General features: G+C 43.4%; 1 protein-coding gene across 5 annotated transcripts in view; it reads left to right on the forward strand.

Moving 5' to 3' along the window:
- The window catches only part of nrcama (neuronal cell adhesion molecule a), a 358,574-nt gene that overhangs the window by 285,000 nt on the left and 46,231 nt on the right, over positions 1-27,343 (forward strand). For 3 of the 5 annotated variants that reach the window (XM_048607553.1, XM_048607555.1, XM_048607554.1), the window contains 10 exons: positions 414-525; positions 5,954-6,120; positions 6,217-6,364; positions 8,181-8,305; positions 14,451-14,552; positions 16,397-16,594; positions 19,313-19,383; positions 20,965-21,190; positions 23,962-24,077; positions 25,250-25,454. In XM_048607553.1, the coding sequence (XP_048463510.1) occupies positions 414-525; positions 5,954-6,120; positions 6,217-6,364; positions 8,181-8,305; positions 14,451-14,552; positions 16,397-16,594; positions 19,313-19,383; positions 20,965-21,190; positions 23,962-24,077; positions 25,250-25,454 (1,470 nt within the window). Of the gene's footprint in view, positions 1-413; positions 526-5,953; positions 6,121-6,216; positions 6,365-8,180; positions 8,306-10,308; positions 10,339-14,450; positions 14,553-16,396; positions 16,595-19,312; positions 19,384-20,964; positions 21,191-23,961; positions 24,078-25,249; positions 25,455-27,343 lie in introns of all 5 variants that reach the window. The other 2 variants (XM_048607557.1, XM_048607556.1) reach the window with 1 other exon arrangement.

A 27,343-nucleotide genomic window follows, 5' to 3' on the forward strand; every position in this document is an offset into this window, starting at 1 on the left:
GGTGAAGTCTACGCTCCGAAAGCTTGTGTTTGCAAATAAACTGTTGGACTATGACCTGGCGTCGTGTGATTTCTGACCTTGTCTACCCCAGTCCAACACCAGCATCTCCACATCATGTTGTGAAACTGTATCACCGTTTGTTGACTGTTGTTCGGTCGAAATCTTGAAATCCTGTTCCTATAAGGCAGTTTACCACCACCGCTTCAATCACCATTACAAACGGTTTGTAACTCCTGGCCCAGCTGGAGATGCTCTTACCCATGAAAAAGATTTTTAAAATGAACCACAATATCACCTATGTCTCATGTATTGTTGGATGTTCTTGCACATTCTTTGGCCTGAGTAATTTTAGAAACCAAGATTTTAAAAAATGATTTCAATGATAAATGTTTACCTTTTGGTGCATTTTTCAGCTGAGCCACCCAGAATGCTTACACCAGCTGACCAGGTTTATCAGGTAATTGCCAACAAGGCTGCGTTGCTGGACTGTGCGTATTTTGGATCACCAATACCTCAGGTTCAATGGTAAGGAGACCATCAATAGTAGATTAATGCAAACTCTGTGCGATGTATAATGCTACTCAAGGGAAATATTATCAGGTCATTGTGTGTCCTATTTACAAAGCTTGTCTCCATGCTCTGTGTAAACAAATAGCCAATCAGAATTGGTGAACTAGCAGAATTGCTCCTTCCCACACAAGTTACCAAGCTATTGCTTAAACAGTTACCAACTGTTCAGTTCTGTGATAGCCTGGCTCACACTCCAAGAATGCACCCTGTCGCACGCCACCATGCCACAGAACACCCTGCTGCATACTGCCATCACTCCACACTCCAACAATGCATCCTGGTGCACACTGTTGCGACACACCCTTGCCACGTCACATCACCCTGTCATGTTCAGTTAGAAGGCACATTGTTGCAAATCTCATTTTGTTGCCACCTGCCTTGTCACATACAGTCATGAAAGCCAGTCTCCACCAAACAAGGATATGCCATCTGTGTAAAAGTGTACCAAAGGAGGTTTTGAAGCCCTCGTGTCCATGCCAGCTCTCTGAAAAGTAACCTAGTCAGACCCATTCCTACACTCTTTTCTTGGAGGTGTCATAAGTTTACTTCTCTGAAGTACTCGTATGTCATGGTTGCTTTCAAAACAAACTATGTTGTAGTCAGCGAGATACAGGCCATTGTGGTGTAAAAGATTCTGACTAACATTCCCTCTGCATTTCTTGTCCAAAGCTTGAAAACAATATTTTCTAGTCTTTATACGATTAGCTGATGGTTACAGAGCTTCTTGGTTTATCTAAACAATCTGCAATCCTGCACACATCTAGCAGGGTGCTGCTAAACCTCCATTGCTCGAAGAACAATTCCAGCTTCTTCAACTTAGCTAAGCTTGTAGCTAAATTCTCCTATCCCTGCATTCTCGTAAATCTCGACAGCGCCTTCAAGAGGACCCACACATCCTTTCTAAAGTGTGGTGCCCAGAATTTCTCTACTTGCAGCCTAACCGGAGCTTTGTGACATAAGGTAACAACATAGCTTCCCTGCTTTTGTACTCAGTTTATGAAATGCAAGCTTCCATTTGCTTTGTTAATGACCCTTACATTATGTCCTGCCAGCTTCAAACATCTCTGTGTGAACCTTCAGATCTCTGTCTCTGTACACTCTGTTTTGAACTGTGCCATTAAACCTATATTCTCCCTAACCTTTTACCAAAATGCACCAGCTTATACCGCTCTGTATTAAATTCTACCTGCGACTTGTCTGCCTGGTATATTAGTCAGCCCATCTCCTTTTGCAGTGAGTTGGCATCATCTCACTGTTCTTCTAAAAGAAATTTGATATAATTGACAAGGTTGGAAATGCTACTCTGGATTTAAGTGATTAATACACATCAAAAGAAGCAGTTGTACAAATGCTTGGGGAACACAATTATCTACCATCCTCCGATCTGGAAAAACAATCATTTGCCACAACTTAAACCAGCTTTGTTATTCACTTTCATGGTGACCTTCTTATTGCTAAGCTTGAATTATGTTCACAAGCCTTTAAGGTTGTTTTGTCAGACACCTCTTATGATCCAAAGGAGTAATATCCACTGCACTGTACTCGTCACTTTTCCCTGTTACTGCATTAAAACATTCAATTAGATGAGTCAAGCACGACCTACCTTTTAGAAATCTGTGCTAGCTCTCTTTAATTAACTCTCTAATCTTTTCCTAATTATTGTTCAAACATCTCACCCACTGCTGATGCTAAACTGTAGCTAGTTAGAATGTCCTTGTACCTTTTTTGAAGCTAAATAAAGGGAACTATGAGCAAATTGGCATGATAGATTAGGGAACCTTAGTCAAGAGGTTGCTGGTGGACAGGCAATGGTTCATATTTAAAAAAACATGCGTATGAATTATAATAATTATTCTTTCCTGCCTGTCTCAAAAATGAAAGAGGAATGTTTGGTCAACCATGGTTCACAAAACTAATGAGGAATAGTATTTGGTCCAAAGAGGAGGCATGTAAAATTGCCTAAAAAAGTTGTAAGCCTAAGGATTGGGAGTATTTTAAAATGCAAAGGAAGACAAAACATTTAAGTCAAGAGGAGGAAATAAATTATGATTACACAAAACATAGAAGGTTTGAAAGTCAATTCCTATCAATACGTGACAAGAAAAAGATTACTAAAGGCAAATGCAGGCCCTTGACAGTCAGAAGCCAGGGAAATTATAATGAGTATCAAATAAATGGCAGAAGAATTGAACACAAACTTTAGTTCCCTCTTCATAAGAATGCATAAATAATCTCCCAGAAATTTTAGGGAACCAAGGTTCCAGTGAGAGGGCAGAATTGAAGGGAATAATTTTTAGTAAGAGACTGGTGCTGGGGAAATTAGTGGTATTAAAGGTTGACAAATCACAAAAATAATCTACATTCCAGAGTACGAAAGGGAATGACCCTAAAAATATTGGATGCATTGATGGTCATCTTCCAAAACTCTGGAGGAGTTCCTACAAATTGAGGGCTGGCTGATATGATGTCTCTATTTAAAAAGGAAGGGGAGGAATACATGAAGATTTACAGACCAGTTAGTCTAACGTCAGTCGTGGAGAAAAGTCTATTACAAAAGATAACAGAACACTTGGAAAATATTAATGAGATTATACAACATTAGCATGGGTTTACGAAAGGCAAATCATGTTTTACTAATCTACTAAATGTTTTTAGAATGTAACCAGTAAATAGATAAGGGAGAACCAGTGGATGTGTTGCATTTGGATTTTCGAAGGCTGTTGAGTAGGCCCCTCAAGGTTAGTGGACAATGTTGAAGTGTATGGGATTGGGATGATAGATCAACATTTAATTAAGAATTGGTTGACAGACAGAAAACAGAGAGGGGAGTAAATGGGCTTTTTTCTTTTTTAAAGCAGTGACAAGTGGAGTACCATGAGGATCAGAGATTAGGCCCCAGCTGTTAATCGTATATATACATGACTTGGATAAGGGAAGCTGATGTAATATTTCCAGTTTGCTGCTGGGCAGGATTGAGAGTTGTGAGAAGGGTGCAAGGAGACTTCAAGGGATTTGGACAAGTTAAATGAGTGGGCAAACACCTGGCAGATGCAGTACGTAGTTAAATGGGAATACACTTAATTGTGAAAAACTGAAAAGAAGAGTATTTTTTTAAATAGTGATATGTTGGGAAGTATGGATGTTCAAGGACACCCAGATCCCTTTGTATACCAATGGCAGTTGGCATGCAGATGCAGCGAGCAACGAGGAAGACAAATGGCATGTTAGTCTTCATTGTAAGAGGATTTGAGTTCTGAAGTAGGGATTTCTTAGTTGAGTTATACAGAGCCTTGGTGAGACTGTACCTGGAGCATTCTGGGCAGTTTTGATCTCTGTATCTAAGAGAGGATATACATGCCACAAAGTGAGTGCAGTGGAGGTTCACTAGGCTGATACTGGGGATGGCAGATTGCCATATGAGGAGAGATTGGCTTGATTGGTCCTGTATGCACTACAGTTGAGAAGATTGAGAGGGGATCTTATTGATACAATTAGACTTCGAACAAGCTTGGACAGACTAGATGCAGGGAGGGTTTCTTTTTTTTCCCCCCTGGTTGGAAAGACTAGAACCACAGGACATGGTCTGTAAGTTGCCAGGTGGAGGGTTCAGTAAGATTAGTTGAGAAGAAACTGTTTCAACTCGAAGGAGGATCACAGCCACAGGACACAGATTCATTGGCAAAAGACCTGGAAAGAGGTGAGCGGTGGAATTTTTTCTTGGCTGTGGAGACATGATTCGATGTGTAAATGGCTACACTTCGATTTTATTTTGCAGGACCATGGATTTTCCTCCTGGTTCTTGACCCTGTCCTGTTTTCTTCTGGTCTTTTGCACAAGTCAGGAATGCCCAGTGTATAAAATACACACTCTGACCAACTGAGTTCAGCTTCCCCTTAACTGGGAGACAAACATCATATTTCATCATGCACACAATTTTTGCGGTGTTTTAGAAACCCATTAAGTGCTCAGCAGATCTGACAGTTCTTGAAGATGTCAGGAATATTCTGCTAGGGAAGTATAAAACGTTTTGACAACTTCAAATATCACTCAGATCCTGTGATGTAATACAGATGTGTTTTTAATGCAATAATTCATTAGAGGTCTGTCCTGAGAAGGTAAATTGATGGTTGCATTGACCAGCATAGTGTAATTGTTGAGAGGCATTCCATTACTTTTTCCAATGGAGAAAGTGCTAACATGCATCAGAAAATGTAAAGAAGTCTTTTCTGTGACATTTTCGTGCCCTGATTTAATTGGATTGGCGACCTTGCTTATTTTCTGAAGGTGGTATGTAGCTCTACTCCCTTCCAGAGAACAGACACTGTTTTGAAATGGTTATATGTTCTTTCAGTGGAGCCGAAAGCTTTTGTTCAGACTCCTGTTCTATTACAAATGCTTGGCTGGATCTCAAAAGCTCCAGCTCGCAGTGTGGTCTTATTAGTCAAAGAGAGAATAATTTTTATGACCATATAAGAATGTCTCTGATCTCCTTTTCTTTGTTTACAAATCAAATAGGTACTTGAAGGACTACAACATTTCTTTTCCCTTGCCTTAAGTTTGAATTCAGTGGGTATTTTTTTTTTAGATCCATAAAGAGTTGATGCTCTTTCAACCTGTTTTGGATGATTCCCATTGTTACAGTATGACACCTGAGAATGATACATTGCGCACAATGGGTGAATGACTGGAGGATACATAAGAGCCCAGGGTGACATAAGGGAATGTAAGATGGCCTGGAAGGAACGTGAGGGGACAGGAAAGTTGGTTTGATGGGAGGGGTGAAGTTTAGCGGGCCTTTACGTAGCATTGGGAGCTGTGTCGGAGAGTCAAGGTGGTAGTCTATTGGGCACTTGCACTCCTCACACACTCCCATTGTGGCATGCAGTTAAAATTTACTGCTGGGTAACGACATGAAAATTCCTCGTCATGTCGCAAATGACCCGGGTATGTATTTTGAGCTGTAAAAGGGCATCACTCAGGTTTTTCCAAGATTCGGGCCTAATAAATTTTTTTTTTTAAAACGCAGCATATTGCGTTCAGGAATATACTACTTGAAATCATAGGCCACGTTCAAAAGGGAATTGAGTCTCTACCTAAAAAGAAAATATTTCCAGGGCTGTGGGAAAGGGCAGTGATCCTTATCTGATAGCTCGTTGCCAGGAGCCAGGGCGGCGTATGAAAGCAATGGATCGAATGGCCTCCTTCTTTGCAGTAAGAGTCAATGTTTGTTTAATGCTGAGAGAAACAAGCACAATGTTCTGAGGAATTCTGGTATTTGGCAAATCTGAGGGAAACAAAACAAAGGATGTGGGGAGAAATTGGACCGAGGCTGGGAAGAGGTGCATGCTGCCAGTGGCGTTACTTGAATTGTGTTCAACCCCAGGTTCAAGAATGACCAAGGGAGTGTCCTCCACGGTGACTCTTACGTTTTCCATGACAACGGCACTTTGGAGATTTCCTTCTCGCAGAAGAATGACAGTGGTACGTACACCTGCATCGCTACCAATTCCCTTGGCGTCGTCCAAAACAAAGCCTTTCTCCAGGTCAAAGGTGAGATCCGTGGCGCTATTGGGTTATCTTTTCTCATAAGCTTTGTTTTGTTTCTGAAAGCATAGCGACTGTCATGAACATGTTGAATTTTTTTAGATCCGACGACCATCCTGAAACAGCCGCTATATCAGTCTGTGCAGATGATGGGAACCGCTGTGTTTGAGTGCAAAGTGAAGCATGACCCATCACTTTCTCCGACAATTATATGGCTGAAAAACAACGAGGAGCTGCCTGATGACGAAAGGTACTGTAGATCCCTGTACTGGACGCCTTGATTGTGTTAACGCAGCTCATATGGTGATATTTCCCAGAAGAGAGGGAAGGGGGCTCATCAGTTTCCGATTGATTGAGCAGTCGTTGACCTTTATTGACCAATCGACTCTGATGACCAGCCACAGATGAACGAAGTAGAAAGCCCCCAACAATCATTCCGCACACAAACATATTTCATTTTGGTACATTCACTTAACATAAACCATTTTTCAATTACAAAGGAAGCAAAGCAGGCAACAACGTTTTGGGGAACAAGTGTGAGTAATTTGAGACTTAGCTGTGGTTACCCAAGCCCTCCACCATTGAGGTTTTCATCAACTTATGCCTGTTCCAGATTAATTGATGAAGCTTCGCTATTATGTGATTAGTTAACAATTTCATTATCATTTGGGTTATGCCACTGCCCAGATTGTAGAAGCGGGAAAGAAGACTTCAGTCAAAGGATCGGAGAATCCCTAAAGTGTGGGATAAGGCCACTTGTCCCATCGAATCCACACTGACCCTCTGAAGAGTATTCCACTCAAACCCAGCCCCCAGTGCTGTCCCTGTATCCCTGCATTTCCCATGCCCAACCCACCTAGCCTACACATCCCTGGACATTACAGACAATTTAGCATGGCCAATCCACCTAACCTGCACATCTTGGGACTGCGGGAGGAAACCGAAGGAAACCCACACAGACACAAGAAGAACATGCAATCTCCACACAGACAGTCGCCCGAGGCTGGAATCGAGCCTCGGTTCCTGGATCTGTGAGGCAGCAGTGCTAACCACTGTGCCACTGTCCTTCTTTTTGTTTCTAGCAACTCCTGTCCTCCAATCTTAAAGTACACTCTTATTCTGGTTTAGCCTCACCACTTCACTGTTAAATACACAAACAAGTTAAAGTATGGAAGCGTTTGCCATGTGATTATGACCACTGAGATCAAATCTAAATATTAAAAACAATCACCAATAAATCCCTTTACACAAAATGTGGTTGAAACTTAGAGCTTGCTACTGCAAGGAATGGCTGAGGTCACAAGTATAGATGCAATTAGGGGCAAGCTAACTAAATGCAGGGCTTACTGTGTTTGTGACTATGTACATATACAAAGAGATTTTGTTTTGATGAAGAAAGTGTATTTTTGAAATAAATTTAGTTTTTTTTTTATGAAGGAGAAAGGGGTGGAAAGTTATGGTGATGGGGTGGAGTAAAGTGAAACTGACTTAATTTTTGAGTGAGCCCCACTGCTAATTGCACAGAGATCCCCAACCCCACAAAATGGGGAAGCAGGATGTATCACACCCGCTCTGTATTCCAACTAGCCCTTCTGTGTAAAGAGGTTTCTCCTGAATTCCTGATTGGATTTATCACCGACTGTCTTATATTTATTGCCCCTAGTCCGGCCTTGCCCACACACGGAGAGCAGGCATGTTCCTTGTGTTGTCTTTGTAGTCAGAAGTCTTTGCAATGAATGCAACATGATGCCAATGGGAAACCCATTCTCTTGGGTGTCATGCCTATCTCAGGTCATGTATTTCCATGTGGGAACAGCCCAGTTAGCTTATCTTCAAGAGGCTTCACCACCTCTCCCTAGCAGGATTCTTTTTCTGATGCATGTTGAGTGGTGGGGAAGCACCCCTCTTCTCACCCCCCCCCATGAATTAGTATTCACGTTGGATGAATTACCACAAATCTGAACCAGAAACGGACACCCCGCCCCACCCCCTTGGAATGAGAGGCTGAGGCAGCGGTGATGATTGAAGCAGTCAAGCTAGTATCAAATACATGGTCTCGATTTCAGGCACCAAGCCTCTGGCAATGTCCTGACCATTCTGAATGTGTCTGAGGAAGATCAGGGATCCTACACGTGTGTGGTGAATACGACCTTGGACTCAAACTCTGCAACGGCTGACCTTGCTGTTCTAGGTAATGTGGCTTCTATTTGTGTGCTCTCTCTCTCTCTCTCCCTCTCTCTCTCTCCTTTTGTCACTCCAGTCTGCAAAGAATCTATGATGAAACGGCTTTGGCATTTTACTTTGTATGAGTGTCTTGTCTCACCAGCATCACTTGAAAAGCTGACCCTCTTGCAAGGCGTTGCTGAGGTGATGCTTTGCGAAACGGGGGAGTGTATTGGCTCTCCCTGCTGCAGTCAACATGTAATACAGGCAACACACATCCAAAAGGTATTAAGGTCAGCATCAATGTCAAACTGGTTGGGAGGGAAGAGTACAGCGCCCTGAGAGTCACTGCCTCAGGGAGATGAATACCAACTCCCTCCTGCAGCTGCTGACCAAAAAAATGATCTCCCTTACCCCCACCATACTTGACAACCAGCTCGACACCCTGCTGGGAAAGGCCACTTTCCTTCAATAGTTCAATATCTGGCCTCTCGAATGGAAAGCTACAATTTGCCACATGGTGCCCATTGAATAGAATGGCAGCAGCCAATGTTGAACGTATGTTATCTTTTACTGAATAGGAGTAGCTGATAGCCTCACAAGTGGCAGGGAAGCTGCTTCGAGATCAGTCCCAGTTACTAATCTGCTTCTCTTTCAGATGACATGTCTTTGAATGTGGAAATTGGGTTCTGGACTGGTCAGAGCCGACTCAGTGTTCCTTGCTGTGGGGCCTATGAAAATAATCTGCCACCAAAGCCCCTTGCCCTCCTCGCTTGTAACTCCCCTTCCCCTTGTAATCCCCTACCTCCCCAACAACATGCCTTACTGGTGTCTCAGTTATACCGAGAGCTCTGAGACTCTGCAACTTCCCTGCCAAATCGGCAAACTTCAATTTACTTTGCACGCCAACCTGAAACCCCCTTTATCGGAGCCCTTGTTTATTTATTTTTTTAAGTCTGTGTCCTTCAGTGATCGTTGTCACTCTATTGACTTGTGCTGCCATTTAGTTGCTTTCCAAATATGTTAAGCTGGATAGACCGCCTCACAGGGTTCTTGGGCCAGTCAGGGCTGTGTTGTTTAGATTTTGTGCTGTCCCCCATGATCAGATACAGAGCTTCATCTGAGTTACTGCCAGAGAATTCACTCCGGAAAATGGTCAGGCATTGACATCATGGCAGTGTCACTGTGTTACTTATTCAGAAGCCCAGGCTAATCTGGGGATATGGGTTCAGATACCATTGGTGGTGAAATTTGAATTAAACAAAAAATGGAATTAAGAATGAGACTAATGCTGACCATATAACATTTGTCAATTGTTGCTTTAAAAATAAATCCATCTGCTTCTTTGACAGAAGGAAGAAAATGTGTTGTCTTTACCTGGTCGGACCTGCATGTGACTCCAGACCCACAGCAGTGTGGTTGGCTTTTAACTGAGTCCAAAATGACCATAGCAAGCTACTCTGATCAAGGGGCAATTTAGAATGGGCAGCAAAAGCTGACCAGACCAGGGCCAGCCACATCCCATTAAAGAATTATAAAAAAGACCCAAATGGCTACCCTTTGATGGCCTGACCAACAGAGATAGCTCAGCCAAAATCATCAAAGAAATAACCAGACTGGACATGCATCTTGTTTACCTATAGAGCTTTGATGTTCGCAAAAATGGGATTGATAATTGATATGACAACTATCACTACAGCTTTAAATAATGCATTGTGTGGAAATGATTGTGATATTTCTGAGTCAACACAGTTGGAGCTGGAGGAACACAGCAGGTCAGGCAGCATCGAAGGAACAGGAAAGTCGACGTTGTGGGTCGGGACCCTTCTTCAGAACTTCTGTGTTTCTCTAGCTCCACACTGTGTTGACTCTGACTCCAGCATTTGCAGTTCTTGCTATCTCTGACATTTCTGAGATCGAATAAGCTGATGCACAATTTCTTCTTTTGTTTTTATAAAACTGGCAGAAAAATGTGACCGTTTTAACTTGTGCTGGCTACAACTAAACCCTGACCTTGCTCTTTATTTCCAGCCCGTTCCTCAACTCCAGCTAGCCCACACGGTAAACTAACAAGTGTTTGTCTGAACACATTTTGCTCTTCCATTTGTTTTGACTTGGCTCTCTTAATTTTATTTCCAGCCATAATGCAGCATGTTCACCAGCTTCATTTATCTCTCCATTATCCACTTGAGGTGAAGCATTGTGGAGGGTGATGCTTAGACAGCTCCACACTGCTCCTTTACTTGTAACATTCATTCATCATGTCGCCACCATCATTTGGTGTACCTTGCGCCTATTTCTTTGGGGTTTGTTTTCCTTCAGTTAGCCGAGGTAGATACATTTAAGTAGCTCTGTGTTAACTCTAGATTGACCTTTTTATTGGTGCTTCCTTCACCACCTGGGTGATTCTGTGTTTTCACCAACTGTGGAACCTCCATTATTAGAATGGTTGTAAAATCCATATGGGACACATGACTAGCTTAGTGTTTTGCGTGCTTGATGGTCACTCACATGACGACAAGGATAATTTTTATGAATGATTCCCAAGGCTTTGCTTGTATGTGGAAGCAGTCAGTTGCTTGTCAGAATGTCCACCATTTGAGGTCCACTCCATTCTGGTTGGTAATGGAGGTTCCACTTAGTAATTCATCTTCATTGATAGCTGTGAGGAAAGCTGTTCTCTTGCAGGACATCTTTCCAAATCACAACTGTGTCCAATCTTCCAGATGCTGCAGGGTCTGCTATGTGTTTCCATCCTTTCTGGCTCTTGACTGAGATGAATTCTGTAATTTCCGTGTATGCATACTTTAAAGTCATACTTGCACGCAGTGGGTGAAAGATCTGGTGTTGACGATTAAATCTTGCACTGTTGCAAGTTTAAAAACAACTGAAGAAGCAGAATTCTTGTCATGTTGGAAACATGCAACAGCCACATCAGAACCCAGGAGTATCTGTAACTGTCGACTTTATCTGTCGGGAGAGTCAGAGCGTTTGACGTGTGTGTCTGGAATGCGACAGTGAGTATTTGCCAAGTCTCTCTGGTGTGAGAGACTGGAGACAGTAAAGGTGGCAGGACAGATGGAGAGAGCAGTTAATAAGCCATGCATTATCCTCCGCTTTATTAGTAGGCGCACAGAGTACAAGGCAAGGTGACTGTGTTGAACATGTAAAGAATGCTAGTTAGTCCTCAGCTGGAATATCGTACTCAATCTGGGCACCATGTTTCGGGAAGGACGTGAAGAAAAGGTTTACAAAAATGATTCCAGGGATGAGAGACAGTTCAATGACGAAGACAATGAGGAGAAAATGGGGTTCTTCCTCTTGGAGAGGTGAAGGACAAAAATGAGATTCGGCAGGCGTGGATTAATTCGATAAGGAGAAACTGGTTTTGTATCAAATGACAAAGGGGAAACACAGATTTAAAATAATTCGCAAAACGAATCAAATGCAAGGTCAGAAAATAATTTTTCCACACCGCGTGAGGTTGAGGGTTGGAATGCATTGCCTGGAAGTGTGGTAGAGGCGGGTTGAATTGAAACATTCAAGAGGCCATCAGATGTAATTTGAATAGAAACAATGTCTAAGGTGTTATGGGGTGGGGACGGGACAAAGCAGGTTAAGTATTATTAAGTCATGGTGCTCACATGATGGACTGAATGACTCCCCCTCTGACGACGTGTGTGTGTGTGTGTGTGTGTGTGTGTGTGTGTGTGTTTTTGTGGATTGAGATTGTATGCAGGAGAGTCTGGAATGTGTGTGAGTTTGTGTGCATTTCTCTAAATTACATGTCATGAGTTTGAGTCATCTGTGTTGACTGGCTCCAATCTTTCGGTCACACAAATGCAGCTCATTGAAGAGTATTCAGTTTTTTTGGAACACTTTATCTACTTATTTGCTACACTTGCATTTTTTCATTCACCAACGGTAACACGAGACCCTCTAAGTTAACAGGATGATTTGCCAAATTTAAGACAGATCTGGTCTTGCGACGTAGTACTATTGCAAAACAGTTTCCATGACATGGTGTGGAGTTCTGTATTGAGCAGATTTGAAATCCTTGCTGTTACTGCATGCACATGAATTCCTGCTGCTAAAGTATCTCTTTTGTTACCATTAGTCCCCTCCTGAAGATGCTTGTATTGCTAATATTGGCCTTCAAAGCATCTTTTGTTCAAGTAAATGCTCTCTACAACTTGACAAAAATATGAATTTTAAGAAGGATGCCCACTTAGTTCATATCTGCTTAATCTTCACCCTTAATTCAGTGGTGGAGCTCTCACTGAGTCAGGTTCAAATCTCACTTCAGAAACCAAAGCAGATCACCTTAGCTGCATCTATATTTCAGTAGTGAAGGAATGTTGCTCTACTAAAGGTACAGAGACGTTAAGTAGAGGTCCCATCTGTCCTGGCAAGTGGATATGAAAGATCTCATGGCACTATTTGTGCAAAAGTGCAGCACTTATCCCTTGACCAACACCATTAATACAGGCAATCTGTTTATTAGCACACAGCTGCTTCAGGGACCTTTTGCTGTGTGCCAATTGGGCGATCACATTTTCTGTGATTAAAGTAGTGACCACACTTCTTCTTCAGGTATTGTGTCAAGAAACTCCACTGGATTTAATCAAATATGTCACCAGGAATAGACTGATTCCAGAGTGTTATGAGCAGGGAGGAGAATTGTGAAGACATCATTTTGAGGAATAACTGAACATTGAAGAAACACCAGAAAATTTCTCCCCATTCTGTGCAAAAATAAATCCCATATGTACAAGACTTATCTACTTCTCAATAGACAGCATGTGTTCAAAGAGGACAATCCTGCCTGAGCAAATGCCTTGAATTCTTTGAGGGTGTCCAGCCTCGAGTGCTGTGGGAATCCCAATCACAGGGTTGCTTCACTTTGAACCTGCCTAGACCCTGGCTGCAGGCTGCAGGGCTACTTGGGTTCATTTAAGCCCTATTTATTAAACTGAAAGCAGCGAACCCTCGCCCGATAAATCGTTAGGCAGTTATGTAGGATTTCTGTGAGCCGAGAGAAACTTTGAAGATCCTCGCCACGGAAATTTGTGGGACAAAAGGAGACCATTCCGCCCATCACCCCTGCCCTGACAGTTCGATAGAGCTTTCAAATTAGTCCCACTCGTTTCCCCATGGATCTGAAACATTTTCCTTTCTTGACAACGCATCCGATTCCTTTTCAAAAATCTGCATCCTGTCAGGCCATGCGGCCTGGGACGGTATAGATCTGGGATAGACCAGAATAGCCAGCTGCATTGGCAGAACTGTCCCTCATTTCCTCTCTGACTTTTTTTTTGCAAGTACCTTTAAATGTGTGTCCTCCGGTTGTTGACCCTCTTGTCATTGGAAACATTTTCTATTTTCCCTTCGTAATGTTGAATTCCTTCATGAAACCACCATGTAATTGCCCCTTTCTGTAATGAGAACAATCGCTCTCTCTAATCAATCCACAGAAAGAAAGGCCCTCATTCCTCATGCCATTCAAGTAAAACTCATTTGCATTCCCTCCAAGGCTTTTCAATACTTTTTGGTTTAACATATACTGGTTTCTGATAAGAGCAGATCTCCAGACTAAATGATGCTATTTTCAAAGTCCAGCGTATTGCATTTAGGTCAGATATTGGAAAGTTTATTTGCACTCCAAAGAGTGATAATTACATGGACTGAACATCCAGTTATTGTAGAGAAAGCAGAAATGCTGCAATCCTTTAAACTCAGTCTGATCAGAGACTGTCGGGTACTGCAGAAGGGTTAAGTTTGTTCCCAACCCCCGGCCTTTCCTGTTTTGTATGCCTTAGATTTCTGCCTCTCTCAAATTCAGGATTAACAATCTTTCTGAAGAGCTTTCAGCAGCAAGTAATTTAGAGCTTCAGTTTGAAGAAAGGCAGTGGACTGTAAAGTCCAGTTATGCGTGCAGGTTGTTTTAGTCTGCCATGTATTTGCATGTAGCTGTTTTTGCTGAAGCCTTATTGAACTCAATGGTTGCTGCTGAGGCAGACCAAACATTTTCTCCATCTACCTGCTGGGTACGCAACAGGCCCCTGTGCATGCAGCCACACCACCCTACATTTCTGCACACATCCGTCTAGTTTCTGATATGTTTGGCTCTGTCACGGCCTTTCTGGTTTTAATTTCATGTTTTCATTCCATAGACAGTCCTGATCCACCTTCGGACCTGGAATTAACCAACCCTCGAGACAGGAGTGTGCAGCTATCCTGGATACCAGGAGATGACAATAACAGTCCCATCACAAGTACGTGTGCTAGACCTCCAATTCTGAGGAACCTCCAAGCAGACCAACCACACATCTGTTTACTCGACTCGATTGGGTGTCTTTGCTTTATGTTTTTAGCTAGCAATGTCAAATTGGATGCTTCAGTTACTAACCCCCAGCATTTTTGGCTTTTCGGTGGAGTCGGTGCCAAATTGCTATAAGGCTTTGCCTGGGGAAAATGTTCCCTGCTATCATCTGAATGACCTAACTCAAATTTCTAGGTCAAATACCCTTGTTCCAGTCATCCCCGCCAGAGAAGATGGTTTCTCTCAATCCAAACCAACTACTCTGATTATTGTTTTAATTCTCTCAATTAACACTTGCCTTCTTTACTCAAAAGATTTGTAATTACATTAATGCGGCCTTATTGCCTTGAATTTTGGACGACACGGTGGCTCAGTGGTTAGCACTGCTGCTTCACAGCACCAGGGCCCTGGGTTCAATTCCACCCTCGGGCGACTGTCTGTGTGGAGTTTGCATGTTCTCCCCATGTCTGTGTGAGCTTCCTCTGGGTGCTCTGTGGTTTCCTCCCACAGTCTAGAGATATGCAGAGTAGGTGGATTGGCCATGCTAAATTGCCCATAGGGTCCAGAGATGCGTAGATTGGCTGGATTAGCCATGGGAAATGCAGGATTACAGGGAAACGGTAGGGGGGCTGGACCTGGGTGGGATGATCTTTGGAGGATTGAGTGGACTTGATGGGCTGAATGGCCTGTTTCCTGTGAGGATTCTATGATTCTAACTGCTGTGCCAGGGTATACTGTCGCTGCTCTGCAGTTTGGGGTCCTTCGTTCATAGAGGTAGGGTATGGGGAAGTGAGGTTTTGACCAAGTACACATTGAAAGGAGCATCACTCAATGCCCTAAATACTAAATAATGGTCACCAAGCAATCCAAAAGGAAATTCCGTAAATTCTTCACCTGGAAAATGGTGAAAATAGTTGAGGTGAATAGTGTTCTAGGTCCGTAGCCCACAACAAGGCCCTTCAGCTCATTTAGTCTGCCCCAGTAAAAAAACAACCGCCTAACAATTCTAATCCCAGCCCTTGGCCCACAGCCATGTTGACCTTGGCGTGGCAATTGCACATCTAAATAGTTCTGAGGGTTTCTGCCTCTACTACTCTTACAGGCCATGAGCTCCTGATTCCCAGCACCCTCTGGGTGAACAAACCCTTCCTGACATCCCTTTAAATCTCCTGTCCCTTGTCTTAAAAATATGCCGTTACCATTGATCCATCCACCCAGAAATCTCTGGACCACGAGTCTATTGAGGTGTTTGCTGAAAATGAGCACATGAGGGAGAAGACAACAGGGAGACATAATGTGATTTAGATTAGAAACGATGGAAGGAGGCTGAATATGCTGGTTGGGCCAGATTAATTGTTTCTGTGCGTGTATCCTACGTAATCCTGAAGAAAACAGGTTTCTAATCCTGGATCATTTTACATTTAGCCTCATGGTATGGGGCTGGCCACTTTCCCAGCTTGTTCTGGGGGGAGAGAACTCTGCAGTGATAATAGACTGGGCTGTTGATATTCTATTTTTTATTTTTCCTACAGTGTGGAAACAGGCCCTTTGGCCCAACAAGTCCACACTGACCCTCAGTGGGTGTGGGACGTTTGAAGGATGTGTCCAAATTGTCCAGTTCAAGTTGAGTTCACGCTGGGGGGTGATGGGATGGGGTGAAGTGATCTATGTTAATCTTGAAGCTAAACTGTAAGGTGGAGTTTAAGAAATGCTTCTGAGCATTTATTGAAGACCAAGTGGTCTCAACAGCAAGTGAAGTCCATGCACTATTGTGATTAATACTGTTTGTTATCTCAGAGTTCAGTATTGAGTATGAAGAGGATCAGTATGAGCCTGGATTGTGGCATCATTTGACCGATGTCGGAGGAAAGCATACGACGGCCCACCTGAAGCTTTCCCCCTTTGTCAACTACAAATTCCGGGTCATTGCTGTCAACCGAGTAGGCAGGAGCAATCCGAGTTATCCATCGGAGCGATATTTCACACAGCCAGCTGGTAAGATGCAGCCTCGAAAGGGCGACGGTGCCAAAGTGTAGTACTGAGTAGATTGGGATTATATTCATTGGAATTCAGAAGATTGAGGGGGGATCTTATAGAAACATATAAAATTATGAAGGGAATAGCTAAGATAGAAGTAGAGAGGATGTTTCCATTGGCAGGTGAAGCTAGGACAAGAGGGCATAGCCTCAAGATTAGAGGGAGCAGATGTAGGACTGAATTGAGAAGGAACTTCTTCACCCAGAGGGTTGTTAATCTGTGGAATTCCTTGCCCAGTGGAGTAGTTGACGCTACTTCAGTAAACGTTTTTAAAGATAAGGTAGATATTTTTTTGAACAATAAAGGAATTAAGGGATACGGTGAGAACGCGGGTAAGTGGATCTGAGTCCACGAAAAGATCAGCCATGATCTTATTGAATGGTGGAGCAGGCTCCTAGCCCTTATGTTCTATGTTCTCAAAGATGGTCACTGGTGTCTGCCCAGCAGAGGTGACGTCACCCAGCCACGACAGAGCTCTGTCTGCTGGGAGACCTCTCTGCATGGATGGATGACGTTATTGGTGCATGTGCAGATGAATAAGACACTCGTTTGCGCATGTCCTGGATAACCAAGACCAGACTCACCCTGTCTATATCTCTGACCACACTCTCCCCTCCTGTTTCTTCCTTCCCCATGGTTTTTGATTTGATTGCACGTCTTCTCCGTATAAATCCGCAGCTTATGTCGGAACGTTAGGGGCGCCCTTTCCTGCCATCCTGTGATGACAATCCGAAGAGTTAGTTTCAGGAAGCTCAGGAGTTTTGACTATGCCTGGCTTGTGACCAGTGCCATCTTTGTTTCAGGCAATGACGTGCGCCACCTCGCAGTAACATGAGCAATAGACACAGCCTTAAACAGTAATGCAAGTCTCAAAAGGCAGTAGTTTGAAGTTGGAGGTTCTTGGTCTACACTTTTGGTCTTGGAAATAAGTGAAAGAATTCCCTGTCCTCTGATTCCCTGTTACTTGTGGCCTTCCAACTCTGACTTTCTGTCACTTCCTTGCCGTACTCTCTTGTTTCAGTGGTGATGCCCTGTTTGTTGGTCATCCCAACTTGCTTCCCTTGATCTTCCAGAGCAGTACTCGTCCAAACTAAGCCCTTGATCTTTCTAATAGGCTGGTGCGGGAAATGCCCACCTTTTGCTGGCTCACCGGTGCCCTCCTGGCACTGAATTGAAACTCCAGGGTATAACCTGCGATGATTCTTTCGGGTTGAACAGTAAGAGTAATGTTGAATTGCCTTCCTGCAGCCTCGTTCCTGGTGTTATCACTGTTAACTCCGTCTTTTGGCCAGGGCCTCACTACTGTGCATCAGGGTATCAGTGGGCTCACAGAGCAGTGAACGTAACATTGGATGCCCTTGGGAACTGACTCTATCTCATGGACCAGAGAGCTTGGAGATTGAACCAGCAATGGGCAGGGATTCCTCCGAGCTAGCAGCTTAGAGCAAGCTAGGCTTCTGGAAAGACTGCTCTTCTGATGGAGTGTAGGAGGGGAAATGGCGTCACTGAGCTCTCACCAATCAGAGGACTGACCTTCTCAGGGTCAAAGTCACTCCATGCTATTTAATCTGGTAGCCCCCACAGAGAGAATGAACTGAACCTATGTCGTGACTGGGTCATAAAATGGAAGGATCTTCAGATCTTGCGCTGCTTTACAATGTGCGGGGCATGCTTGCATTCAGAATGGAGACTCAGTAAGCCTCAGTACCTCCTTTCTGAATGGGACTGTAGAGCCAGCCGAATGAGCTGCGTCCACATGGGTGTGGCCCTTGGATGATGGAAAGAGGGCGGATCTCACAGGCTCATGATGTCAAAAATAATGGCTGCCACTGAACTACAACTATTCCAGTAGAGATCCAGGATTTTGACCCAGTAACCATGAAGGAATGGTGGTATTGTTTGAAGTCGGAATGGTGGGGTGGCTTGGAAGTGACATTGTAGGTGGCAGTGTTTCTGTGAACCCATTGTCTTGTTTGTTCTTGGTTGTTCATGTCACAGGTCAGAGCGGGGGCTGTCAGCCTGAGATCGCCCAGACACGAGTGTTCCTGTCAGCATTGCAGATTGGCCAGTACTTTATTGTTCTTGTCCAATCATTGGATATCATCCGGTGTTTCGTGTGAAACAATCAGGGGACTCATTGTGTATTTTGACTTTATCCCCTGGTTAACTATTCTACTGTAAGACATTACAAGATGAGCAAGTTCGATTTTTAATGAGCTGCATGCCCCTGCATTCAGCAGTTAGCTGAGCTTCACACAGCATGCATGGACATAGATTCGATCCCCAGTAAGTGTAGACTTAACTACCCTCAGCGGCTGGCGCTATGACTAAACTGAGCATCCCTTTGAGGAAGGGACTGGCAAATTGGCCCAGCTTCTTGTTACACATCCGTCTTCAGTAACTCTGGCTGTAAGTTTCTGAGGGCACATGCTGCTCAGCTGCGAAACATCCACGTCATTTCTGCCCTCCCTAGTTGACTAGTCCACACTGGCATTTGCAACCACAGCTTGCATGAAAATACTGGTTCTTCCCTCCATCTACAAGACGTAAAGCCAAACACGAGTGATAGTTAGTGACTTTGCCAGATATATTGCCAGGCAGGAGTTGGGTAAATGAAATGGTGCTTTCTCTACCTACGCTTTTGTGCGATTCAGTAACTTGCTTTGTTTCTTGTAGCTCCGGATGAAAACCCCATAGGGGTCCAAGGGATGGGAACAGAACCCAATAATCTGGTGATAACCTGGAAGGTAAGCAAACTGTTTTCTCTGGTGGACTTACCTGTACGTCTGACTGGATCAGAATGTGCGGCTTAATTGATATTGGTTCCTCAGAAAGGACATTTTGAGCTTGTCCCAGTGACTATACTAATAGAGGTTTCCCACACATTTTATACAGATAACTAGAGCAGTTTCGGACGGCACAGTGATTCAGTGGTTAGCACTGCTGCCTCACAGTGCCAGGGGCCTGGGTTCAATTCCAGCCTTGGGCGACTGTCTGTGTGGAGTTTGCACGTTCTCCCTGTATCTGCGTGGGTTTCCTCCCGTAGTCCAAAGATGTGTAGGCTAGATGGATTGGCCATGGGAAATTGCTCATTGTGTGTTCAGGGATGTGCGGGCTGGGTGGCTTAGCTGTGGGAAATGCAGGGTTACAGGGATAGGGTAGGGAGTTGAGTCTGGGTGGGATGCTCTTCAGAAAGTCGGTGCAGACTTGTTGGGCCAAATGGCCTGTTTCCACACTGTAGGGATTCTATCTAATTCGGGGTCACAACTTCAACATCAGCAAGAGAGCTAGGAGTGACATGAGAAACTTGTTTACTTGGAGAGTTGTTAGGATTTGGAATGCGCTGCCTGGGAGAATGGTGGAGGTGGATTCCATAGGAGGCTTCAAGAGACAGGTGGATACATATTTGGAAGTGATGAATTTAGAGGGCTGGAGAGTGGGACTAGCTGGGTAGCTCTTTCAGGAGCCAGGACAGACACGATGGGTCGAATGGCTTCCTTCTGTCCTGTAAAATTCTACGAATTGAAGTAAATGTGTGTGAATCTTTGAAATGTTGAGGTGAAACATTTTGTCCTAGCCCTCCAAGCCAGTTATTTTATGAACATGTATACACGCGCGTGTGCGCATACACACAGGCGCATGCACGCACACACATGCCGCATACACACAGGGACACGCACACACATTCTTCACTCCAGGGAGAGATAAGCAACCCAATAAAAACTTCACCCACTTGTGAGTTGGTGGGGCAGCATGGGAGAGAAAATCGTAAATGGTCACCATTAATCCAATAAGCCACACTGGCTCCTGATTAACACTAGCTTGCTACCTATCTTAAGCACAAGGTGATCTGGGCTCCATCAGAAAACACATCTGACTTGTAGAATCTTGAAGGAGAGGCGATGGCCTAGTGATATTATCAGCGGACTGTTAATCCAGAGACCCAGGTCATGTTCTGGGCACCTGGGTTCAAATCCCACCATGGCAGATGGTGGAATTTGAAACTAATAAAAATCTGGAGTTAAGAGTCTAATAATGACCACGGTTGTCAGAAAAACCTGTCTGGGTCACTAATGTCCTTTAAGGGAAGGAAACTGCCATCCTTACCTGGTCTGGCCTACATGTGATGCCAGACTTGACTCTTAACTGCCCTCTGGGCAATTACGGATGGACAGTGAATGTTGGCCTAGCTAGAGACATCCAAGTCTCGTGAATAAATTTTTTAAAAAATTGTCAGTATTGACTACGTGATGCAGCAAATTGTTCCCTGTTGTCTCGGACCAGTTCTGTTGATAAATGAATGGACATTTGTTGCTGTTTCTCATTAGCCTTTGAAAGGTGTCCAGTCCAATGGGCCAGGCCTAACATACAAGGTCAGCTGGAGACAGAAGGTCGGCGATGACGAGTGGACATCTGTGATGGTCGCCAACGTTTCAAAATACATTGTATCAGGCACGCCGGAATTTTCTCCGTATGAGTTGAAAGTGCAGTCGTTCAACAGCCTTGGAGCTGCCCCGGAGCCTGAAATTGTAATCGGATACTCTGGCGAGGATTGTAAGTAACTGTGTTGTTTTCATTAGTGTTGGTCTCATTACTTGATTGCCTCATTTCTCAGCAGTCCTTTGCTTGATGGAAAGGCTTCCTTCAAGCATCACAAAAGCAAATTCACAGCTCAAAATGGCGATCTGATGGGTGAGAGCGCATTGTCCCAAAAGGACACGGGCATTAGGAGTGGTATGGACCATTTGGCCGATTGAGCCTGTGCTGCCATTTAATGCGATTGTGGCAGATCTTGGGCTTATACTGCACTTTTGCTGTCCATTTCCCATATCCCTAATTTCTTGAGAAACCAAATATCTGACTCTTCCAGCCATAAATAGATTCACTGGTCAAACAGCTCAACTTCCAGTGGTTCCATGGGTTGAGAATGTGTCCATTGTTCTCTGTTATGGACTAGAGTTCTCTGTTATGGACTAGACTAAACCCCCTCAAAACATATCAAGGAGATAGCCTAGACCTTAACTTTCATCTTACTTAAAAGCAAGCAGAAGGTGCTGCATTCCAGATGTGATTCAGTTGGTCAAACTACTAGGCTTTAAGCAAGACACACTTTATTCTTACACCACAGTTAAAATACAAATTTTAAAAAAAATTGGCAAAACTTTAACTCTTTTGAAATATTTAATGAAATAATATATTGAACGACTACTCATCAACTGTTCCAATATAGCAGCATCTTATAAAAACACCCTTGGCAAAGGTAAATTCAGCAAAATGGATTTCCCTCATTTGCTGTCTCCAGTCCAGGAAAAAGGAACACTGACAGATTAAATCTCACAGCAGAGAGAGAACGCAAGCTTTTTGCAGCAGCAGAGAGAGAGCTGCATCTCGCAGCTTCAACTCCAAATCCTCATCTTCAACAAATGAAAGCAAAACTCCTCCGGGTTTGTGTGAGCCTGACTCCAACCGTTCATGCTTCTTTTTTTTTCCTAATTTACAGAAAAACCCCGAAGATATTTACTCTGCTTTCTGTGGAGCAAACACCAGGTTTATAACACAGCTCTTCAAGAGAAACAGGACAAATCTCCTTTAAAGGCACACATCATCATATCTCTGAAAGAGTTGAAAGTCTCCGTTAATGGATTCTCCGTTAATGTTGAGTTTGCCTGGCTGTAGACGAGGCAATGGGTGCAGAGCTAAAGTTTGCCTCGGAACCCTTGGGCTAATGAGGAGGAATAGCTGGAAGGGCTTCCTGCTCTCAACCACTATCTATCTCACTGCTGGAAAGGGCTGCTGAGTAAGATAAGAGCCCATGGTGTTAGAGGCAAGGTGCTAGCATGAATAGAAGATTGGTTGTCTGGCAGGAAGCGGAGATTGGGGATAAAGGGGTCTTTCTCAGGATGGCAGCCGATAACAAGTGGTGTTCCACAAAGGTCAGTGCTGGGACAACAGCTTTTCACTTTGTACATTAATGATCTAGATGAAGGAACTGTGGGCATTCTGGCTAAGTTTGCAGACGATACAAAGATAGGTGGAGGGACAGGTAGTATTGAGGGGGTGGGGAGGCTGCAGAAGGACTCGGACAGGTTAGGAGAATGGGCAAAGAAGTGGCAGATGGAGCACAAAGTGAGAAAGTGTGAGGTCATGCACTTTGGTAAGAAAAATAAAAGCATGGACTATTTTCTACACGAGGAGAAAATTCAGAAGTCTGAAGTGATAACCACCTCAGAATGATCAAAAAAAAAGAGTTTCATGCAGCACAATTTTTGGACAGGATTGGAAATGTCAGGATGAATTTTCTTCTTTTATGTTTTCCTTTATTCTCTTGTTAACTATGGCCGACACTGCATGACCAGTATTTGTTGGGTATTATTGCTTTACCTTAGATTGAAACGGTCTAGCAAAATCCTCAAAGGACAGTTCAGAGTCAACAACATTGTGGGTCTGGGGTACACCAGATACAGTAAAGACAGGGTCAAGGTCATCCCTTAAAGGACATTAATGAACCTGATGGCTTTTTAAAACAATTGGTGACAGTTTTGCGGCCACTGTTACGGATACTGGCTTTCGATTTCACATTTGATTTGTTGAATTTAAATCGCAGTAGATGACAAGATTTGAACCAGTTTGACTCCGGGTGTCTCGAATAGTAGCCAATTAACCGTTATAATTTAGCCACCACCTCACTTCCTGAATTTTTTTACCATGAGGTCTGAGGAAGGGTCACCGGACCCGAAACGTTAACTCTGTTTTCTCCTCCACAGATGCTGCCAGACCTGCTGAGCTTTTCCAGCAACTTTGTTTTTGTTCCTGATTTACAGCACTTGCAGTTCTTTCGTTTTTTTTTATACCATTATAGTGGATTCTTGCTCTCATGTCAGACAAAACAGCAGTCACCTTTGCTGTCTTCTTTCCAATGAATTAATTCACAGCTGATATAAATGCCAAAGAAAACTGAGTCCCAAGGCAATATGCTTCAGAATGCCATTTTTTTACCATCAATTCCAAAGGGACGTTTTGTGGCCTCGTCTATAGATAGTCTGTGTTAACCATAGCAACATTATGATTTAATTCTGCTATCTCCTGGCTTAGTATGGTCCTACTCATCAGCCCATAATGAGTAATGAATCTATTCGTGTTCTGTTCTTTCTTCTCGAGCAGTGAGTGATGATAGGGGAAGATCAACAGGAAATGAAACCAAAACGTGTCCTTGTTTGTGAGAAATGTTTTTGACATTAATTTGTTTGCTATTTATGTGGAGCTGCATGTTGTTGTATTGAAATGATGAGTGATTGGGAAATCACTTGTCTCTGTTCCATTTCCAGTGCCAATGTTGGCTCCTAGCAATGTGACTGTCCATGTTGTCAACAGCACTCTCGCGAAGGTGCACTGGAACCCAGTTCCACCGAAAAGTGTCCGTGGATTCCTCAAGGGATATAACGTAAGTGGATGATGAAATGAGCTCTCAGCAAGGTTACTTCCTGCTGACTGTTCACAATTTCCAACTCCTCAGTGAGAAAAGCCAAGTCCAAACTGAAAAGTGTTGAGAGACGACTATCTTGAAAGCAACTGGGTCGCAGAAATGGAAAGGAAGAGGGTGTAGTGATTGGAACAAGGTCATCCAGGTGGATCTCATAGAATTGAGTTCCCCAATTGGGGCTGTTAACCTGGTCCAGGACAGGGAGTCCTGGCTGATAGAGAGGAACAGGAGTATCAGGGGTTCTGTTCACTCACTCTAACAGCTAGCTGGGTCAGTGTCATGTACTATGCACGTGTAAATAAGGGGTGACTTATTGATGGAGTAACAACCTTTAGTGGCGTTATTTCAGAGGGATAAGGGGAGAGGAGTGATTGGTTGACGAGTGATGGTGCTGTATACAAAGTGAGTGCAGGTCAGAATGATGCAAATGCACAGGTGTAAATGCTTCCACTGGAATAACAGTTGGGGGTGGGGGTGGGGGGGTTCGGTGATGGAATTAAACAAAGCAAGCATAACGAAAAGGAGAAGGTGCCTGTTGCTCGGCAATGTGATGGATCTTACTGCTGATCGTTTACTCTTCATCCTTGTTGCATGTGCACCCACGTCGACATTGGATGGAGATAGGCAGAGGCCAAGACTTCTCGCACCGGCCTTGAGTCACCTGAGAAGAGATAGTGAAGTGTAGCCAATGATCCAGAACCAGCAAACAGTCGTTTTCATGGGTGGAAAACTGATAGGATGTTGGATTGCTTGTCAGGATGTTTGTACACTTTGTGATTGTTTATGCATGCAGCAAGATCCATTGCTTGAGCTTGAAGATGTGACGTGAAACTAGGGCCCTATCTGTTAATTTTAGGTGAAGACACTGTCTTATGATTTTCAGAAGGAGCAGCAAATTCTCCTGGACAACATTGCTCCTTCGGCCGACACCGTTCAAAATAGCTAACTGGTGATTTTATCTTGGCATCTTGTTATACATATCGTGGTCGTTATGACTTTCTTTGCAAAAGCAGTGAGCATTTCCAAAGTAATTTGTTGATAACAAAGTGCTGGAGGAAATCTCAAACTCGGGAAAGCTATTATACCAATGCAACCGTTCTTCTCAATTTCTCTGATGTATTTTTCACATGCAGATCTATTACTGGAAGCAAGGAAGCCTGATCAGGCAGGGCAAAGGTCACACAGAAGTAAAGATTTTGAACTTCCCGGGAGACAAGAGCCACGGCATGTTGCCAGGGTTAGAACCTTTCAGTGTTTATAAGCTAAATGTTCGAGTCCTTAATGGGAAAGGAGAAGGACCTGCAAGTGAAGATGTGGTGCTGAAAACTCCTGAAGGAGGTAAGAAATGTAATTGCATTTCTTCCATGATTGAATTGCTTTTTCTACAGATATCTGAGATCCTGAAATGCCCGCATCCATATGCAGCAAGATCTGGGCAACCTGCAGGGCTGGGCTGAGAACTACACGCAACATTTGAACCACACAAAATCCAGGCAATGACGATCACCCAAAAGATAGAATTGAACGATTTCCCATTGGTCTTTGACATCCAATTGCATTTCTATTGCTAAATTCCCTTCAGCCAACACCAAGAAAACTAATAAATTAATGTTACCACTGAATGTAAGTTTATGGGCTGTGGACAGCGCTTGCAAAGCTAGCATTTAATGCCTATCTCTAATTGTCCCTGAAAGGTTGATGGTAACCATAGCATTATAAGATCATAAAAATAGCACCACTTTTGTGGCTTTCCAATCTGTTGGGGTATTTCCAGAATTTTGGGAATTTTGGAAGATTACAGCCAATGTATCCATTACCTCTGCAGCCACTTCTTTTCAGACTCTGAGGTGCAGGCCATCTGGTCCAAGGGACCTGTCAGTCTTTATTTCCATTAGTTATTCCAGGAGTGGTTATGATTGTTTTACGTTCCTCCATCCATTTTGTCCCCTGCTTTTCTATTGCTCTTGGGATGCTTTGTGTTTCTTCCAAGATGAAGGTGGATACAAAATACCTACTCAAAATTTCTGCCATTTCCTTGTTTCCATTATTAATTCCATAGTCTCGCTTTTTAAGTGAACAATGCTCGGTCTAACAGTTCTTTTCCTTTATTTGTGTTTCTTTCTTATGTATGCCTAAGAAGCTTTTACTGTCTGTTTTCATATTTATTGATATTTATTGAAAATTATCTTTTATCTTTTCCCTTTTTTTTCTTTGTGATTTGTTGTGGTTTTTAATGTATTCCCAATCATCTAGGCTACCACTAATCTTCATAGCACTATCTACATTTTTCTTTCAATCTGATGCGATTCTGAACCACTTTAGTCATCCATAGATGGTGCATTCTTCTCCTAGAGCCTTTCTTCCTCAAAGGAATATACATTTGGTGAGAGTGAGGGAATAGCTTCGTAATAATTATCACTGTTTCTTCTCGCAATCTTAACTTGTTTGCCAGTCCACTTTCGCCAACTCTGATTTCACATCTTTCAGACACCCATTCCTCCCCTCAACATTTACAATTTATCCTCTGGTGAGACATTACCATGTCTGAAATTGTTCCTTCACTGACTGTGTTTTTAAGAAAGTTTCTTCAAGGAATACAATGACCTCATTCTCTCAGCTACTTTTGTGAATCTAATCTGTGCAATCTAAATGAAGATTAAAATTGCCCGGTGTTTTCTATTTTACAACCCTGCCCCCATCTTTAATTTCTAATCTACAATCTATCCTACAATGTCGATACTGCTAGAGGGTCTATTGACTACTGTCACCAGTCACTCCTTTCTTGTGATTTCTTGTCTGTTTCCAAACTGATGCTGTGGGCTGGATATGACATGCCTCCATGTGTTTTCATCAGGGGTGGTAGATAGTAGAGGTTAGATGGCTGTAGCCCACCACTTTCCCACCTATCCTTGAGCTCACCATCGCAACATGTGCATTTGCTGAAATCGGCAGCCCACTCTTTCGATGGAAATAATTATGGGTCACTATTTCCTTGCCCATGGCATAAAATGGTTGGCATGGACAGCTTGGTGGGTTTGGGCGACTATTTTTAAAGTTCATTCAAAAAAGCAGGAAGGAAGGAGAGGTAGGATCTTGGAATATAACGTTCACCTAGTGGGGCACCCCCACAAAGATAGTACCTCCTCTTCCATCCTACCTGCTGATACTTCAAAACCCTGCGTCTTCCCTCCTTGAGATGGGTAAACACTCCCCACCAATACTCTTGC

The sequence above is a fragment of the Rhincodon typus genome, chromosome 18 (assembly GCF_021869965.1).
Source record: "Rhincodon typus isolate 14 chromosome 18, sRhiTyp1.1, whole genome shotgun sequence".
Lineage (NCBI taxonomy): Eukaryota > Metazoa > Chordata > Chondrichthyes > Orectolobiformes > Rhincodontidae > Rhincodon > Rhincodon typus.